This window comes from Gekko japonicus, unplaced genomic scaffold, assembly GCF_001447785.1.
Source record: "Gekko japonicus isolate JY-2015 unplaced genomic scaffold, Gekko_japonicus_V1.1 scaffold184, whole genome shotgun sequence".
In the NCBI taxonomy this organism is placed as follows: Eukaryota; Metazoa; Chordata; class Lepidosauria; order Squamata; family Gekkonidae; genus Gekko; species Gekko japonicus.
Window position 1 is genome coordinate 929310 of NW_015159715.1, and position 20874 is coordinate 950183.

The window sequence follows — 20874 nt, forward strand, 5'->3', positions numbered from 1 at the left end:
AAGGCAAACTCCATACTGGGGATTACTAGGAAAGGAACTGAAAACAGTTGGTACTGCAATATCCTGACATAACAGATCTGTGGTGTGGCATCATTTGGAATACTGTATATAGTTCTAGTTGACATATCTCAAAAAGGACGCTGTAGGAATGCCAGTCCCCAGGTGGGGGTGAGGATCCCCTGATTTTTGAGGCTCCCCCCAGACACCGGCAAGCTGCAAATTCACAGCCTGCAGGGCAGGCAAACGGGGCACCCGCTCCTTCAAAGCATGGGGGCCATCAATTCATGGCTTGCAGGGCAGGCACATATGGTGCCTGCTCTTTCCAAATGGGGGACCGCTGGCTCCTGCCCTGCAAACTGTGGATTTGCAGCTTGCAGGTCTTTCCAGTGGAGGCCACTGGCTACTGCCTTGCAAGCCATGAATTCGCAGCCTGCAGGGCAGGTGCGTGTGGCGCCTGCTTCCCACCCCCCATCCATTTAAAGTGAAAGCTGGAAAAACTACAGGGGAGGACAAGAGGACCATCTCTCCCCAAGCTCTCCCCTGAAGAGCTTTATGCTCCACAGATCAACATCTGCTGGTGGTCCCTGGTCCAAAGGAGATCTGCTTAGCCTCGAGCAGAGCCAGAGCCTTTTCAGCTCTGGCTCCGACCTGGTGGAACACTCTCCCAAGTGAGAGCAGGGCCCTGTGGGGTTTGTTGCATTTCCACAGAGCCTGTAAAATGGAGATGTTCTGCCAGGCCTATAGTTGAGGCAGCAGAATTCCAACTCCATGGGCCTCCCCTACCCTACTTTTGTGCCATCTTAAGCGGTGCTATTTGTGTCCGCTGCCCCTGCCCAATACCTGGCTCCATCTATGGATATACATACTGAAAGTTCTCTGGGGTCGCTTACTAACTGTCCTTGATTGCCATCTTATATACTATTTGTTGCTTTATAAGTTTTTAATATTATGCATACAGTGCTCTAATTGTTTTATCTTATTGTGTATATTGACTGTTGTAACCCACCCTGAGCCCTGCTGCGCAGGGAAGGGCAAGCTAGAAATAAACAAACAAACAGATAAGATAAAATAAGGGGCTAGGGCCACAATCTTAAAGGTACTATCCTGAGAGCAGGCCATACTGAATACAATGAGTCTTAATTCTGAATAAAGTTGCTTAGGCTTGTTCCATAAAGCACCTTTCCTATGAGGAAAAAAAACCTGGGAAAACTATGGTCCAGTTGTGTAGTGCTAGCCACAAGCTTGGTTGCTTGCTGGGCCCAGGTGCACAGTAGTGAAACCGGAAGGCCTTGGTGTACCTCACTTTCCTCTGTATCCCCTTCACCATATTGTTTCCTCTTTTCCCTGTTCCTGGCAACCCATATCCTCATCTTTCTGTGCTTCCTTCTCTCCTTCCTGCCCACCAACATACCTTTCATGCGCCCTTCATCTTCAGCTACATTTATTATTTACTTTATTTATAGCCTGCCCTTGACCCCAATGGGGACCCAAAGCAGCTTATATCATTCTCCTCTGCTTCCATTTTATTCTCAAAACAGCCCTGAGATGTAGACAGAGTGCTGAGAGAGAGTGACTGGCCCAAGAATGGGAAAACAACCCTGGGTCTCCCAAATCCAAGTCTGATACTGTTACTACTACATCACACTGGCTTTCTTGTAGCAGCTGTTGTCCAATAGCAGTGAGTCACCAGGTGGTTGCCACTGGGTCTGGGTGAGTTGTGGCAGTGAGTCACCTGTTGGTTGCTGCTGAGAATTTGATGTATTGATATGATACTACTTATTGTTTAGTGGAATGTACCACATGGAAATAGGAGGCCGTATAGTTTACTTATGCTATTTAATCACTATGTTCTTTATACTTCACTACCTGACAGTATTACCCCAATGTTGTGGGGTAATTCTGGTTGTGATGAACATCCATCTTGTAATATAACTGTATTTGATTTTTATTGTGTGCATCCTCCAAGAGTCACTCAGTGACTTTCATGGCTGAGTAGGGATTTGAACCTGAGCCTTCCTGATCCTAGTCTAATACTCTAACCATGACACCATAGGAGGAGGAGGAGATTGGATTTATACTCCATCCTTCACTCAGAGTCTCAGAGCAGTTTACAAACTCCCTTCCCTTCCCCTCCCCACAACAGATACCCTGTGAGGTAGGTGGGGCTGAGAGAGCTCTGAGAGAACTGTCCTTGAGAGAACAGCTCTGACAGAACTATGGCTTGCACAAGGTCATCCAGCAGCTGCAAGTGGAGGAGTGGGGAATCAAACCCAGTTCTCCCAGATTAGAGTCCGCGCACTTAACCACTACACCAAACTGACAAAACAGTTCTGACAAAACAGATACACTAAGGTTAGAATTTTCTAACAGTGTCTAGCATTTGATATTACATCATATACACAATACAACTTGGAAGGCAATATTATGTTTGCATTGGGGTGAAACAGACTTGACAGTAAATCTGGAAGATTGTGTGTTTTAACCTGCAGATTTAGAAATCAGAGAATGAGAGCCTGATATAAACAGTATAAAGGGCACAAAACTCTCCCTGTTGCTCATATCTTACCTTCCCTCTGGACCAAACTAGATATTATGGGTGTCCTCATGTCTGCTACAGGGACACTGCTGCCATTTGAAAGCCTAAAATGGGCAATTTGAGTGCCTGTTTCAGCCACTGAGTACCATGTTGTGCTGTACTTATGACATTTTTAAATTGCTCATTTTAGGAGAGCCAGTTTGGTGTAGTGGTTAAGTGCGCGGACTCTAATCTGGGAGAACCGGGTTTGGTTCCCCACTCCTCCACTTGCACCTGCTGATGTGACCTTGGGTCAGTCACAAGCTCTGGCACAGCTGTTCTTGAAAGAGCAGTTTGTGTCAGAGTTCTCTCAGCCCCACCCACCTCACAGGGTGTCTGTTGTGGGGAGGGGAAGGGAAAGGAGTTTGTAAGCCGCTCTGAGACTCCAAGTGAAGGGCGGGGTATAAATCCAATCTCTTCTTCTTCTTCTTAAATGGTGGCACCATCCCCGTGGTGGTCAAAAGGACTCCTCCGACATGTCTAGTTTGGCTCGCAGCCTCTTTTCCCAGGGCACTTTTCTATCAGCTAGGTTCCAATACCAAAAGTAAGTCAGGATGGGAGAAAAACACTTAGCAAGAGGGAGGGACTGAATGGAGGTAAGCCGGGGAAAGATTTTGCACTTCTCACCTCTGCATCCTCTTTGCTGCAATTTAAAATTGTATGCTCAATCCTTCGTATCTAAATAACTGAAGCATATCTGTGTTTAAACACATATCATCACATCTCTGGTTAAACTAGAGAACTACTGGCATTTACTTGGTAGTAATTTCTCATTACCGCCATGCAAGTCTGAGCCTATTCTTTGGTCTTCTCTCCCTGATATAAGGGTTTGTACAGTAGGCAACACTGTGAAGGCAGTAACTTTTACCTGAAGGGAAGGAGTGGCTCATTACTCAGGATGAGTCATCATGATGATTATTATTGCTATTCTCATTATGATTCTCCTTTTTAAAAAAGATATTTATGAGCTCTCCAAAAAGCCCCATCAAACAACCTTGAGCTGAGGTAAGCTTTAGGAAATAGTAGATTAAAAACTTCATCATGCCCTGGGATATTTTGAATGGTCCCAGATGTTGTATTAAAATTTTATTAAATGTAGATCCAAAGAGTTTCCACTTATGGGAATATTTATTTTATTTTTTAATCGTATTTGGGAAGATGGTTAGTGTATCATTTTTACACATTTAAATTATAAAAGCTGCCTCTAAGTTGCCAATGGACCAGTTGTCAGGGCCAGTTTTTGTAACCTGAAGAATCAGCAACCAGGAAAACATGGTGACTGGACAGTAGATGCATGATAAAATTTGACTCAGGATTTTCCAAAATCAGTAGATCTACTGAAGATTTAGGGAAGTGATTATTCCATAAGAAGGCCACTCTACATCACCTTTCATAGGAATTGTTTCCATACAGCACACTGCTGACATGTAGTGGATTGTCTTACAACACAGACTTTCACTCTGCTCCTTTGTTTGTAAAAGCAAGCTAGCATGTAGGGATGTCAACCAGATTACTAACTGCACAGTGTCCTCCTCAAATAGGTTTATGCCCATATAAGGTAGATCCACACACTATAGTACCACGTGAATGTTGCCTCCATGTGATACCTTTCAATATGTTCATAATGTAGAGCAACTTGCAATGTGGATTAGTTTGTCATGGAGTTTTCAAGCCTCTGTCAGCTGATATGAGATAAGGCTGGTGACAAGATATTTCTTTACACAATAAGGGTGCATCATGGAGTGAGGTGTTCTAGACATTATGGCTACCATCTGCAGAATCTCCCTCAACCATTACGGGCACTTTTAATGTTACATATTACAGACTTTTTTTCTACTTGGTAATTTCTTTACCAACATAGCTTTCATTTAAGCTGATCTTGTTCCTCTAGTCTAGTAAACTCGCATGTCCAATTGTAACTTGTAGAATTGTAACTAGGGTTATGAGGCCATGACTGGACACTGGTGGGAGCTTCATGAGCAGGGATGTGGCAGGGGGGAGTTCAAGGCTATCTAAAACCATAGAGTTTTGGTGATTCTTAGATGAGTGATGTCACTTTTAAGTTTTCCCTGGAAGTGATGTCAGTACTCTTTAGGAATCACTAGTTCTTGGAGATTCTTGGTGAGGCATGATGTCACTTCCAGATTTTCCTGGGAGTGACATCACACCATCATCAACAGCCATTAAACAAAAAAAATGCTTTCTCCTGCTGGTTGCTGGAGTGCCAGCAGGCACATAGCAACCCTAATTCATATTGTCATACTAGATGTATAGCCTGCTATAGAAGGCAGTAGGTAACTGGTAGGTTTTGATATGTACTTAGTATTATTTACATATAACTTCCATGAACATGTCTAATTTTTTCCCAGTATTTTTGGGACCCCCTAAAAAAAATCCCAGATCCCAATACTGGCAAAGTATTTGGATCCGGGATTTTCTGGAAATTTTATAATAGACCTGAGAAGAAGAAAACCCTTTGCACAGTAGACAAAAAAATAGCTGGGGGGCAGGAGCAGATTGCTCCCACCACTCTGCTCCTGCTGCTCAGCAGTTTTTTGGGCTGTCTTGTGAAGTCCATTAACTTTAAAGGGACTGCACAAGACAGCCTGAAACAGCTGACTGGTGGGAACAGGCGTTCCCAGCCACTCAACTTTTGGGAAGGCTGTCTCCTGCAGTCTCTTTAAAGTTTAAAGGGACAGCACAAAACAGCACAAAACAGCTGAACAGCTGGAGCAGGTGCTCTCCCCCAGCTCAGCTGTTTTTCAGGCTTTCTTCTGCAGTCCCTTTAAACATGCTGCATTTAAAGGGACTGAAGAAAGTCTGAAAAACAGCTGAGTGGCGGGAGCAATCTGCTCCCACTGACTCAGCTGTTTTTTGTGGCTTTGCCTATCTTCCCAGTAATTCCTGAATATATCCAGGATTTGGGGGGGATTTCCCCCCCCAAAAAAAATCCCAAATGCCTTTGGGATGTTGAAATATACCCATAAGGTATTTTCAGGTATATTTTCAGCTCGGGTAGATACGAATTCACACCACTAGTCTAATTCCCAGCTGCAGTTGACAGGCATCAGCATATTTATCTATTATAGTTGTATCCTATCCTTCCTCTCACATTACCAGTTTTCACTCATTCAAACAAGTGTCCATATTAAGCAAGGGTGGCAAATATAGAGGAACTTTGGGTTTCCCAGTGTGGGGCAGCCAGTCTTTGTTAAAGCAACGTAAAAGCTGGTTCACATATTACTTAGCCCATGATGCTTTCAGAATGGTGGGACATACTTAAGGGTATATAAATTATGGGCACGCTTTGCAGAGGACTACATTGACAAGGGCCCAATTCGCACGATCGAGAAAGGGGCTGGGAGAGTTCACGTACACCAGGCCTACATACCTGCTTGCTTTACACAGTTTTACATCCTTCTGTGTATATGACACCACTTTCTGCTCCATCACACAAAGACAATTTTCAACCAGGTAATTGTGTGAACTCACTCATATCCTCAGTTAAACAAACCCTGGATTTAGGCTACAATTTAGATAATTATTTTAGGTGTACCCAAGTGTACACTAGCCCAGCAGCACTTTTGGTTTGTTTGCCTTGAACCTCAGGCAACAATGCTGCATCAAACACTGTTTCTTAAAACTTCCTGAGTCTAAAAGATGGGCTGCCTTATGTTGCAGGCACAATCCAGTCAATATTAAGCACTTACACTTCACTCACTGGAACTAATAGGCTGATAAACACATGGTTAATTCTTCCATGAAAATCCACAGGACTAAACTGAAACAATAATTACTTAGCATTGAAAGCGCTTTAATGGCAATATTTTATTTATTCATCCCCTTAACTGGTCTGTGAGACATGGGAACATTATTTTTACTTCTTTGTAGATGTGTCAGTGATTTGTTAAAACCAGCTGAGCTGAACTCTGGATAGATCAGACTTACAGAACTCCAAAATGACTTCAGGTTTCATTATGAATTTTGTAGTGGGGAAAAACCCTGCTTATAAAGTATTTGGGAAGAAAAAGAACACAAGAGTGACAGTAGTTAAAATGCTATCAATGTAAGAAGTAACAAAACTACTGTTGTGCACGCTTTGGTCTTTATACAACATGGATCATTAAATTACTGCTGGTGCTACCACTGTTGCTTTCCTGGCTTTTCAGAGGACTATGATCCTTATTTGATTATAGTCCTTCAAGCATTTAATGAGCATGAGAATCTATAATCTTCCTAGAGGAAAAGCTGTGCCAGGCTGCACTTTATTGAGTTCTGCAATGTACAAACACAAAAAAGAAATGCAAACACAGCTGCTGTGACAAAGCCTACAGGAATTTTTTTTTTAAGGAATGAATGGAAAAGTAGGTGAAATAATTCAATTGCTAAGATTATTCAAACATACTCCAAAACAATTTTGATCCATTCTTCCTTAATCAGAAACACTTCACTTTCAACTTTAAAGGCCGTCAATTTACATAATGTTAGGAGAAGTTTTCTACCATCACCATTAAAAATAAAGAAGTTTAACATAAAGAGCATAGTGAATTCTTGCCTCTTTAGTCTAAAACCGTCAACAGAGATTCTGGGTTGACACCTCCAAACATTCAAACAAAAATGTTACTCTGAAATTTTATGGGCTGCTGTAGTCAAAAAGTAGGACTTTTCAGTAACAACAAAGCAAAGCCAATTTATAATAATGAAAAATGCTTAAATGTAAAGCAAATTATTACAAAAACCCGACAAAACACGTTTGCAGAAATATCACCCCCAACCCTTATCCTAGGCTTGCCAAGTTTCCCCGCCCCAGAAGCCCGCTGGCGGATTGGGCCCCGGGGGGAACCCCACCCTGGCGTGTGCGTCACCAGGAAGTGACGTTATGACACCGGGCACGCTGGGGCTGGGGCCAGGGTAATCCGAGGGAAAACTCTATGGTTTTCCCTCGGATGGCCGTGGCCCCGCCCCCAGCGTGCCCCGCGTCATAACGTCACTTCCTGGTGACGTGCGTGCGCTCCAGCCGCGGACCGGGAGTCCCCCAGTAAGAAGATTTTTACACTTGGCAGCCCTACCTTATCCAGAGACTCCCCTGAGCATCAAGGGAGTGCTGGTACACGTTGTTCTTTGGTGACAATCCCATATTAGAAGAAATTACCTGCATATTGATTTAAGAAATTTATTTCCTATCTCAGAAAAGCCCTTTTGGTGGTTTCCAGAATACAGTAATAAACTAAAAAAAGCCTAGCATAAAAATGGTTTTCCATCATTGCTGGCACCCTCTTTTCTTCCATTCTGCCCATTTCAGCCTCCTCCCTAACCTGCCCACTAGACAGAAGAACAGTCCAGAGTAGGTTTTGGATTAAATTATGGACACCATCTAGAGACTACTAAACTAGGACGAATTGATTGTTGATTTTAGTATGTAATTTCATATTGTTTTTAACTGTTGTAGATTGCCCAGAGCCTTTGCCCAGAGCCTTATGTAATCAGGGCGATCCAGAATTATTATTATTATTATTATTATTAGCTAAGAATTACTTAAGAGAGATATTAGAAGAGCAGGAAAAGACAATTAAAACTTATCATAGCCTGGAAGAATAAAAATGTCTTAATATGGCACCGAAAGAAAAAGAAAATTAATATCATGCAAGGTCTTTGAGGCATTGCATAAACCATGTGCCACTATAGAAACCATCTTTTCTCAGGTGACCATGTACCCTACTTTAGAAGACAAGGACACTCTGGCTGCGGTCACACGGAGCATTAGCCACGCTAGAGCGATGGAAGACAGGCGGAGTTTCCGGGCGCGATCTCACCGGCACATCTGGGAAGCGTAGCACTTCCGTGGCTCAACTGAGGCTTCCTGCCGAAACCACGCAGCAAAAAACTAGTACCTTGGAGGTACTAGTTTCCGGTAACTGCGGGGCAAGGGCAGGCGTCTGATCGCGTTTCCGGAGGCATCCGGCGCCCGCCCATGTCCCCTTGCGAAAAAGGTTTTTTTCCCCCCACATCTCTGTGGATGCGCACAAGCACCCAACGGAGCATGCACAGTCGTGGTGTACACACAAAAAAAAAACATCCAGTTTGCGACGCCGCGCGCTTCTTTTTTGCACGCGGAATTGTCTTGCGATCAGCACCTCTCCCTTCCCACGGAACCTCCACGGTACCTCAACGGGAGGTCTGATCTCTTTACCACGCATTAGTTTGCCCCGGGGCAAACTGCCACGCTCCCCCCCGCAGTTTCCTGCCCGTGTGACCGGGGCCAAGAAATGGTTGTCCTCAATGGATGTTGCTAAGCAACCACAACAGTATTGCCAGCTTTTAAATCTTGGCTTCTGTCAGAAAAAGGCAGGGAAAGGGGGCAGGGCATTTTCCAGGGCTGTTTTGGCATTTGAAAGAGGATTCCTTGGGGCTAGGCATGACTTTTATGGCTCACCTAGGCCTGGGTGTTTGCTATTATTCCACAGTAGCCACCCCACCAAAACAAGTGTGGTGTTAGGGGTTGGAGATTCAGACTACGATCTGGGAGACCCAGGTTTGAACCACACTCTGTTGTGGAAGCCCATGGAGTGACTCATGGGGCTCACGCCACTCACATATTCTCATCTTAACCTACCTCACAGGGCTGTTGTGAGGATAAATGAGAAGAAAGGAGAATGGTGGAAGCTGCTTTAGTTCTTCATTGTGGAGAAATTGTCAGCATAGTGTGCTGGGGAGAGACAGACTAAAAAAAGTAAAACAGAGAAGGAAAAACAAAGATGAGTTGAAGAACTTCTTCACACTACTTCAAGGTCACTGTCACTGGACAGCAGTGTTGGGGGAGTGGTAAAGTTCCACGTTTTTCACTGCTCCTGACAGGAGTGAGGCTCTGGTCGCCTTGCGCCTTCCCTGGGCTGAGGGGACAGACAAACAGAGGCCCCGGTCACACGGGCCGGAAAATGCGGGGGGACGCGTGGCTGTTTGCCCCGGGGCAAAATAACGCTCGGTTGCACGATCAGACGTCCCGTGGAGGTCCTGTGGTTAGGGGGGAGGTGCCGATCAGACGGCTAGGCAGCAGCAAGACTACTGAATGGCCGGCGGGACATCGCAGCCCGGACAGGCCCTGCGGAAGGGCACTGGGTTCCGCGGGCTGCAGGCACTGGAGGCTGGGCCGAGGAGGCCGACGGGACAGACACCCCCGCCCCCGGGGTGGTCCAGGAGATCCTCCCAGCTCTGCTCCGGAGGTCTGGAAAGGCACTTCGCGGAGCTATGATTATTATTATTATTATTATTATTATTATCATCATCATCATCATCATCATCATCATCATCATCATCATCATCTAAGAATTACTTAAGAGAGATATTAGAAGAGCAGGAAAAGACAATTAAAACTTACCATAGCCTGGAAGAATAAAAATGTTTTAATATGGCACCGAAAGAAAAAGAAAACTGATATCATGCAAGGTCTTTGAGGCATTGCATAAACCATGTGCCACTATAGAAACCATCTTTTCTCAGGTGACCATGTACCCTACTTTAGAAGACAAAGACACTCTGAGTAGTAAGCCCATTTACACGTTACATACAGGTTCAGTCCAAATCCTCAGCTTGTGTCACATGTAACAGTAACAAAATGACTTGTGGGTTCTCCTCAATCACATGAGTAGTGGGTTCTCCTCAGTTCCCCTACATGGAACACCTGAGTCATGTATGGAAAATTGGCTTCAGCCTTCCCCCACAGATCATTTTCCTGACCTGAAATGGTCCATGGGATGTGCTATTTGGTCTGTTGGTGAAACTCACAATATACATGTGGCTTTCTTCAGTGTGTCAAGAAGCATACTCCCAGGCCTGTTCCTGGTTGGGAAAGTGGCACAAGGTGTGTGCGGGGGGGTTTAAGCCTCCTTTCCACAAATGCCACTGTCCCAATCTGAATCAAGCACTGCACACTCACAACTCCTATGTGACTGTTACACAGGTTGCATTGCCAATCCCTAGTTGGGGGTAGGGGATCCCTCAGCTTGGAGCCCCTCCCCCCAACTTCAGGGCTATCAGAAAGCAGGGGGGGGATAGCTGCTGGGGTCTCCATTATATCCTATGGAGACCAGTCCACATAGGGTATAATGAAGAATTGATCGATAGGTATCTGGGGCTCAGGAGGGAGTTGGGTTAGAGGCACCGAATTTTCAGCATAGCTGCTGGTGCATCTCCTAAAAAAACCCCTCCAAGTTGCAAAAAGATTCAACCAGGGGGTCCAATTCTATAAGCCCCCAAAGAAAGTGCCCCCATCCTTCATTATTTCCAATGGAGGGAAAGCATTAAAAAGGAACAAGGTCCTTTTAAATGCAATGGCATATCATCTGGAACTCCCTCTCCTGGAGCCTCCCTCCCCTCTCCCAGAGCCTCCTGGTAAGTCCCCTGCCTGCTTGTCACCTGGCCATAGGGTGAACTGGCCTTTGAGAAGACAATCTCAGAGAGTAGGCAGATTCATACGGGAGTACGTTATAATTCAGATATCCATGTAAGGCTTTATAAATCAATACCAGCAGCTGGAATCATGCCCAGAAACAACCTGAGACTCAGTGCTGATTATTTAACAATGGTGAAATATGTTCAGTTTGACGAGTTCCAGTTAACAATCCGGCTGCCATTTTTTGAAACTGCAGATGTTTCCAAACAGTCATCAAAGGCAACCTCATGTATACATTGTAGCAGTCCAACCTAGAGCATATATAACCGTGGTCAGGCTCTCTCTACCCCAAAGTGTCTATCTTCTAAAGTAGATAAAGGTGTTACAGAAGTCATTTAGCTTTCCACAGTAAGAGGTGGCTCCAACAATTTCCCAAAATTCAAGCTTAATCTTTAAGGAGAAGTGCAACCCCATCCTGTAAAGGCTGAACACCACCTCCCTCATTAGCTGAACTACCCACCAACAGCCCCTCTTATCTAACTTCAGTTTATTAATTCTTATCCACCACATTACTGACTTCCAGGGCTCTAGTCGGGGGGGAGCTCTCAGGTATGGAGCTCCGGAAGAGAACCTCTAGGGGGTGGGGCGGTCACGTGGTGAAGCCCCGCCCCTTCTTTACCCCGCCCTCTGCTTCGATCCTCATTCCGTTTGGGAATGAGGATGAAGCAGGAGGGTAAGTAGCCGGGCCTTCTGACACACTTCCGGTGATGTCAGGGGGTGTGGCCTTCTGTCACTTCCGGTGATGTCAGGGGGCGTGGCATATGCAAATAAGTTATGCTAATGAGTTATGCTAATGAGCTCCGGCAGCTCTTTTTCTACAAGACCCCTGCTGACTTCAGGCATTTGTGCACATGATGGTGATCAGCACATAGATTGGTTCCCCTGCTCTGTAGTGAATTGGGATCCTCTGCCTTTATGACAACTCTGTCAGCATACACCGATGCAATACTCCCTCTAAGCTGTGGAGTCTTGTGAGCAAAAATTCTACTTTGTGAGCTACTGGCATTAAAGTTGTAAGCAAGCGATTTGGCTACTGCATAAATTAGTTTGCTCTGGAGCCATCCTTCCTAAGCTAAGACAAAAATGTGTGAGCCAGATGCTAAAAAAACTGAGCTAGCTCACACTAACTCAGCTTAGAGGGAACACTGTACTGAAGTTCTGCAAAGCTTGAGATAGGAGTCCTAAAAGATAGCCAAATATTACGTCCAAACATTTTGTTGAGGAGACTGAATCAAGTGAGGAAGAAACATGGATTTCTAGAAGAATCCTTTGTGGGAGTCAGACGCTCAGTGGTCAAGGAAGCACCTTAAATGCAGCATTTAGAATTTTCCAATGTCAGGTGCAAGACAGCTAATATAAATGACAGAAAAAGTCCATTTCTCTTTCTTCCAAAATTTGCCACAGCAGTATTACATTTCAAATCAAGAAACAGAAACAGGAAATATTTGGGATACAAATCTTTAAGAGAGGCATTATATACTACCACTGAAAACCACAACCAATTCCTAAGCCTAATAATTATTTTAAAGCACATCAAGACCAAAATAGAATTCTGATTTCACACAGGTTATACAGCTGATAACAACAAAATGCTTCAACTAACAAAATGGCGAATGTTAAATTAATTTCAATGTCAACTGAAAATGCAATTAATGAACATCCAAGCCGAGCTCCAGTTGTGATCTCTTTTCCTCATTCTCCACAGACACCTATCCATAGACATACCAAGGATACAAAATTCCAGCCGGCCATACTTAACTCTAATGAATTACAAGCATACTGTGCAAAGATAATATTGGATCTTTTGTTCCTTGACTTTCAGGGAGCAGCTATAGGAGGCAGAAAACCTACATGGATTATTATTTTCTAGAAGGCAGTCCTTTTGTCACTGAAGCGAAGTATAAGAAAGCTTCTGTACAATGGTGACTTGTGAAGAAGATTTTAAAAGTTTAAATTCTTTTTTTATATGCAAAAAGAAAAAAATAGAACTCCTTACCGTGTGTAGTCCAGCTGCTGGTGTTCTGCCAAGAGGATTTCCTACTGGGACGAAGCTCCCTGTGAAAAGACATAACTGTGAAATTTTGCTTGTTATCCCCTTTCAGTCTAATAAAATCATTGTATTTTTAAAAACATTATGATGGCAGGATACATTTCACAAAACCCTGAATAAAAAAGCAGCAGCTTCTTTTAGTCCAAACTATGCTTCCTTCAGTCAGGAACAGTTGGAGGGTTTATCTAACTAACAGACCTGACACTAGGTTAGCTAATCCAATATTCCATTTAAATGATTTGGAAAAGTAGCACAAGCAATGCCCACATACCATTTCAGGCCCTGAGTTGACAATATTATCTAAAAACAACACTATCTTTCCTTGTCATTGAATCTTTGAGTCATGCACACAAAGTCCCCCCCCCCGAAGTGATAACAACACCTCTTCATTGCATTACTCATTTTATCTGAAAGAATAGGAATAAGCTATTCAGTGCATTGCCTTTGATCATATGACTTCCTGGAACCACACATCTTGCTGTTTATTTTATTCCAGCTCCACACAGCACATTTAAAAAGGATTTATTTATCCTTTTTTGTCTTTTTGCATTTATTATACTGACTACTAAGCTCAAGCAAATCTTTTCAATATCTATGACTTAATCTTTTTTACATTGGGAACTGTATGTCTCTAAGGAAGAAAACATCTTTTTAAAGATAGACATATTTTTTAAAAAAAGGGAGGGCCCTCCTCTGCGAATTACAAATGAAAATAGGAAGGAAAAACTGAAGTTCATTATGGCTATGCCCCCCTTGCTTTGATGAAATGACCCACTGAATGACTTTCATATGCAGGTTCACCAACAGAGTCTTTTGATCCTCATGCTGGAAAGTGGAGATAGTATGTATTAGGGATGGGTACAAACTGCGTCACAAATCTAATTTCATCACAAACATCATATGGTTCGTGGTTCCTGAGCCAAGGGTTGTGTGGTCATGCCTGCAACAAACCTCCCACGAACCACCATAGTTTTTAGAGGTTCGTGCAGTTCATGTTGGCAGTTTGTATGGCAGACATGCTGGTGCTGACCAATTAATTGTCAAGACAACAGGGAGATAGAGTTCTGCAGCCCTAGAAACACCAATAGTGGTTCTCCAAAACCATGTCATTTCCGGGTGTCGTGTGTGTGGCACGCTCCAGCTGCAAGCCAGGAGTCCCCCGCTGCGACACAACACCGGACTTGGCAACCCTAAGGGATGGGTACAAACTGCGTCACAAATCTAATTTCATCACAAACATCATATGGTTCGTGGTTCCTGAGCCAAGGGTTGTGTGATCATGCCTGCAACAAACCTCACACGAACCACCATAGTTTTTACAGAGTTTCGTGCAGTTCATGTTGGCAGTTTGTATGGCAGACATGCTGGTGCCGATCAATTAATTGTCAAGGCAACAGGGAGATAGAGTTCTGCAGCTCTAGAAACACCAATAGTGGTTCTCCAAAACCAAACAAAAGTGGCCCTTGTAGGACGTGGGGTGTGGAGGAAAGTGTGAAAGAGCCCAGGTCGGGGGTGGAAGGAGATGAGGGAGAGGTGGAGGAGGACTGCACAGGAGAGAGAGGAGGGAGAAATCTGAGGCTTGGGGGAGAAAGGAGAAGGTGATCTCCTTTTCACAGAAGTGGCAGGAACTTCAGGAAACCAACCCATGGGGCAGTCAGAGGGAGGCTGTCAGCTGAGGCCAGGCCAAAAAGAAGGACCCCAGGGGGCCTGGAAATCAAGGATCACAGGGTCGGAAGGAAAGGGGAGAGTGATCTCCTTTTGATAGAAGCAGTGGCCCATGGAGCAGTCAGAGGGAGGCCAGCAGATGAGGCCAGGGCAAAAAGGGTCGGGACTCCAAGAGACCAGGAAGTCAAGGACTTCCTTTTGATAGAAGTGGTGGGAGTTCCGGGAAACTGGCCCATGAGGCAGTCAGAGGGAAGCCAGCAGATCTGGCCAGACAAAAAAGGGAGACCATAGGAGGCCCAGAATTTGAGGATCACAGGGTCAGAAGATAAAGGAAGGTAATTCTCCTTTTGATAGAGGCAGCAGGAGTTCCAGGAAACTGGCCCAAGGGCAATCAGAGGGAGACCAGCAGATGAGGCCAGGCCAAAAAGGGGGACCAAGGGGGACCTCAAGGAAACCAGGAAATCAAGGATCACAGGGTCGGAAGGAAAGGGGAGGCAATTTCCCTTTGGTAGGAGAGTCAGCTGGAGACTCAGTGCAAGTTTGGCATCTGTAGCCCACAAGGGGGCCATTCTACCACATCACGAATCTCACAAAACAAACTGGTTCAGTAAATGAGAAGTTTCATAGTTCATGACGTTTCATGAACCAGGAATCAGGATGAACCTCCATTTTCCCAGTTTGTGCCCATCCCTAGTATGTATGTAGTCTACTGCGCCCACAGGGCAAGACTGGTCAGTTTCTTCAGGAAGACAAAGTTACAGCCCTTTATAAGAAACAGTTGGCCCACAGTTTAATGGAAATGATGGCAAAGTAACCTCACTCCTTCCTCCCCTCTTGATACAATTTCCGAAAAACTTAGAACCCTCCCCTCAAAATGGGAAGACTTATTGAAAGAATTTTGACTTTCCTCAAATACACTGCCATAAAGGAAGCTCCAAATGTGACTCAACATTAATTTTAGGCAAACCTTGGTGGGGAGGGGACATAATATACAGAAATCTCTGGAAAAATCTGCAGAATTTCACACACACACAGAGACACACACACACACACACAGAGAGAGAGAGCTTTCATTTCCCCACAGATTCCTTGGGTAGTTTGTCCAAACTGGATCCTCCAACTTTGTTTTGATATTTTGCCTTGCCAAAATCCATCTTCCCACTATAGAGATAGAAAGTCATCTCTAAGTATAAAAACCCAGTGGCAACTGAAATGAGAGCTTTTCTCTTCCCTATGCACACAAAGCTAAAGATGAAGACATGGGGGAACTATTCACCCTTTGTCTCAGTAAACTGATGGTCATCATCATTTTATAATCTGAGCACATGACACTTTCATCTTGAAATAGTTTTTATGTAGCAGTCTATTACTATTATTTTATTGATTTATTGTCCCATCCATTAGCTTAGTGCTAAATGAATGGTTTTCTACCCCTGCCCCAGTTTTATCTTCACATCTTATGAGGTAGGTTAGGCAGAGAGAAAGTGATTGCCACAGGAGCATCCACTGAGCTTCATGGCAATAGAGTGGTGATAACCATGGTCTCCCCCATGTTAGTTCTGCATGCTGACCACTGTGTGTTACCGGCTTTCATCATCATGTATGTGTAGCAGCTTTTAGAATAAGGAAATCTTCTATGTCATTATATGAACATCTCATTAACTTTTCACAAACCTGACACTGCTGAAGAAAGAAACTTGAATTCAAGAACAGTCAGGAGACAGGGGAGCCAAAACCAACTCTGGTGCAAGTGAGCCAGAACTCCACCAAAATTAAAGACAGTATACACCCGCCCCTGCTCACTCCTGAAAATACATGTTATGGTACAAGCCAAAAATGCAAGTAAATACGACACATAGGCACACACAGTTAGGTGCTCTAGGTGATACCTGCTTATTAGATACCTAGATTCTTGACTATGGGAGTTTTTAGGCCAAAATTATTCAGGTGCATTGGCAGGTATCCATGGGAAAGCTTGCACAACCTCCACCTGCACTTTGCCTACTTTAAGCCAGTAGTATTAGTCACACTCATAAGAGATTTCCTCACAAATATTTGAGCACTGGAAGCTATTTATACATGTAATTAGATGGCACCACCTCAAAGAGCTACCTTGCCCACGATCTTAAAAACCCTTGAGTTTGAATACATCCGCACCCGTGAGTAGACTGAATGTTAATAGGGTTATGTGTGCTCCAGTTATCTAGTTTTCTATTCATTTACATCTTTGCTAGATGTCAGTCTAAATAATAATTATACCCAGTTCACAAAGAACACAATTCAGTTTAAAGGAATAGTGTTGGATATGTTGGGGCTTAACCACTAATGGTACATACTGTGAATTACTAGATAGGATTCCAGTGAGTTCTACACACACTACTTCCATAGCCCTACTTATTGGTACACATTGAACACAATCCAGAAATAGTAAAGCACATTGAAGACCCACTGATTAGACTCACGCTGAACATTATTGTTCAAACAACTAGACTTAGAAGTGCTGATGTTTGGCTAGATCATGGCTATTGTATTTTATACCACTGAACACATTCATCATTTGTAAAGTGGAGGCTGGTTTCATAAACTATGCTGTGAGAATTGGTAAAGACTTGTGGACAGTCACTAGGAGAGATATAAATTCCTTCCTGTTCCTCCCCCCATCACAATAAAAGCTTGAACGGACAGGCTGATCCGAACCCCACTCCATGCTGCATTTCAGTGACTGGTTTACTAATTATTTTAGAGACAGTGTTAGAATGCCCTGTAATTTAGATGGCATTCTTGTTTCCCTTAGCATCTTTGCCATGGGAATCTTACAACAAATCCATGCTGATGATGACAAGGATGATAATACTGATTTATAGAGCACTTTAGATAATTAAGTACTGTACAAGGCATGCCTTTGCTCAAAGGCTTACAACAAGGCTCTTTCCCCCATCCTTTTGCACTAATCTGCCTGTCTCAGGTCTGGAACAATTGAGCAATGCCTATCAATCTGTTTTCCCCCCTGTAAACTTAAACCACTTTTACTTTGATGTTGGGGTGATGTTTAAGGGTGGCTTTGTTTTTTCTTTAGATGGTGGCTATGACAGGTAAAGAAGCACATGTGCACACTATATCACACACATCTCTGCATACTGGGAAACACATATGCACAGACCAAACAAAGCGGAGATGTATAACTGCTTTAGGATGAATCAAGGTATTTATAAATATAGTATTTTCAGCATTACACATTTTTAAAAGATAAGCTGAACATGACACAGAGAAGAATTATAAAGGTGACAATCGTTCCATAAGGCTGGGAAAAAAAATTGGGGAGACATGATTATTAATTCTGAGAAGAGAAACCAAGCAGAAAACAACAGTTTTCAGATATCCCAAAGGCTGCTAAAGAAACGTCAGATTTCAAACAGCAGCCAGACCAAGCTTCAAGGTGCTCAGTCAGTCAGGTGTCCCCATGCCCAAGAATATCTGGTATACTCTTATCTGATGGCTGCTAACTGTGCTTGTGGGGACAGGATGTAAGAACAGTGGCTGGGTGCATAGCCAAAAATGGGCTTGGTCAAAACATCCACAGTTGGTCTGGTGACAGAAGTCAGAATGACGAGTCAGAGGAGGAGTTAGAGCTAGAGGCTGACGAGAAGCCCTCACTGAAAGCCTACTCTTCCCGTCTATAGGCAGGGGGGCTGGGAGAACAAAGAGCAATTGCCAAAGAGCTCCAGCAGACAATCAGCTCAGGAGGCTGACACAGCAGGCTGAGTTGGGCTGACAACCTCCAAGTAGGACCTGGAGACCGTCTGGTATTACAACTGATCTCCAGATTCCCCTGGAGAAAATGGATGGTCTGGAGGGTGAACTCCATTACACTCTGCTGAGATCCCTCCCCTACCCAAATTCTTCCTTCCCCAGGCTCCACCCCCAAATCACCAGGAATTTTCCAACCCTAGGGCTGAGCCTTAAGCGGGGGGGTGGGCTGGGCCTTTCAACCACCACTTCAGCCACCACTCAGATGACTCTGACAAGTGTGAAGGAGCACATGTGGGAAAGAAGAAAGCACCCAAAGACTTCCAAGACCAAAATGTAAAAGAATGGGCTAACATTCCATCCCAGATTGGTCAGCTGTAACTAAAGTTTGTAAGTGAGTGAGCAGGGATAGCCTGATAAGCCTTCCTGGTTTTGAGCTTAAAGATCCAAATGGCATCTCCTTTCCAAGCCAGTTTACTCAGCCCCATGGGCCTTTGGGCTAGGCTATACAGTTTCTCAAGGTACAGTCAGGTCAGTGAATTCTATGGCAAATTGTATCAGAAAACAGACATAATCTATTAAATTTTCATGAAATTATGCCTCAAAACACAGCAACCAATAAAATACGCACATTCCCCAAGAACATGCAAAGAAAATACTCTATCAGACAAGTGAAAGCTGCCGATTTAAATCTTAAGATCCAATTTTTAAAAGCTTTTTTTATCGGCTCATAAGAATCCTCTGCTAAGTGAATAGCCAACTATATCAAGACAGCTTAAGATGTAATGATAAAGTATGTGCCTCACGACCTAGTACATTACGGCTGCCAGAAGTCAGCAAAAGATGCAGTCTAATACACTGATTGGTTTAGAGAAGTAGTTTTCAGTTCTTTCAGATCCAGGGTCCATCGTCAAACTATTTCATTAAGCTATAGCTAAATTTACTAAAAAGTAGTGCTACCCTGATACATACTCAGCTGTAAGACAAGGCCACATTTTTTAATGTGTAAGGAGTTAATTCTCTTTTCTCTTTACCTCTGGAAGGAAAGGTATCTTTTTTTACCATATTTGGTTTGGAAAATGGTCCAGTGGCTGTTGAGCAGTACTTGTCTTTAAATACTGGAACTTCCTGAGCTATGACAAGCAACAACTCATTGCCATATGTGTGTGTGTCAAAAGGCAAGAAGGTGATAATGATACATCAATATAATTAAGCATTGCTATTTGCAAAGCTGTTACTAGGTTTGCCAGCATCTAGGTGGGGCCTCAAGATCTCCTGGAATTACTACTGCTCTCCAGACTACAGAGGGCAGCACCCCTGGGGGAAATGGATGCTTTCGAGGGAGGACTCTATGGCACCTAATAAGGTCCCTCCTCTCCCAAATCTTGCCCTCCCCAAGTTCCACCCCCAAATCTTCAAGGGTTTGCAACCCTACCTCAAATTTCACAGGGGAGGGATTCACACAGAATAATGTATGAGGAAACTGCAGGGAATTAGGCCAGATTCAGACCACATCTGGACACAACCACAGGATTATGGAGTGGGTTCTGCTACTTTAGGTCCCCATTTTGAGTTTACATCACATCTGTGAAATCTGTGGATTCCAAATAGGGCCAAAAAGGTTCAAAAGGCCTCCGAGGCTCTGATGTTCACCAGGAATAGCACTGGGAACATGCTGGAGCAAGAGGTATCTGACCTGGCTGCACCTCTCCCAGCACTGAACAGATCCTCCCACCAAGACATTCAGATGAGACTGTGGGTGATGGAAGCAGCTGGAAGGCCCAATCCATTCCAGATATTTCAAGGTGATTTTGTGGTCCTGATGACACCATTAGGAGTTTGCCAAGGCCTAGAGAGCTCTTACAGTCTGCATACCCCTGACTGCCTTACAGTCTGCATACCCCTGGTCTTTTCGTAGAGAAAGAGCTGCAGGAGCGCATTAGCATATAGTATGCTAATGAGCTACTAGGCTATTAGCATATGCCACGACCCCTGCCATCACCGGAAGTGATGTCAGAAGGGGAAGCAAAAGGGGGGAAGCATCTTCAAAAGCCTCCCCTTCCCTTCCCCAGTTGGCCGGGGGGGGAGCGAAGAGAGTTGGGCCACAGAAGGAGGAACGAGGGAAAGAAAGAGAGAGAGAGTAGAGAGAAGGAAAGAAGGAAGGAAAGAGGAAAAAAAGAGAAGGAAAGAAGGAAGAAAAGAAGGAAGGGGATAAAAAGAGAGAAGGGGATAAAAAGAGAGAAGGAAAGAGGGAAAGAAAGAGAGAGAAGGGAAGAAGGAGGGAAAGGAGAGAAGGAAAGAAAGAGAGAAGGAGGAAAAGAGAGGAAGGAAGGAAGAGAACGGAAAGAGAGAAAGAAAGGGGGGAAGAGAGGAAGGAAGGAAGAAAAG

General features: G+C 44.1%; 1 protein-coding gene across 1 annotated transcript in view; it reads right to left on the bottom strand.

The window, feature by feature from the left end:
• The window catches only part of AHI1 (Abelson helper integration site 1), a 192421-nt gene that overhangs the window by 27744 nt on the left and 143803 nt on the right, over nucleotides 1–20874 (bottom strand). The window contains 1 exon segment of the mRNA XM_015412078.1: nucleotides 13021–13079. Coding sequence (XP_015267564.1) covers nucleotides 13021–13079 — 59 coding nt within the window.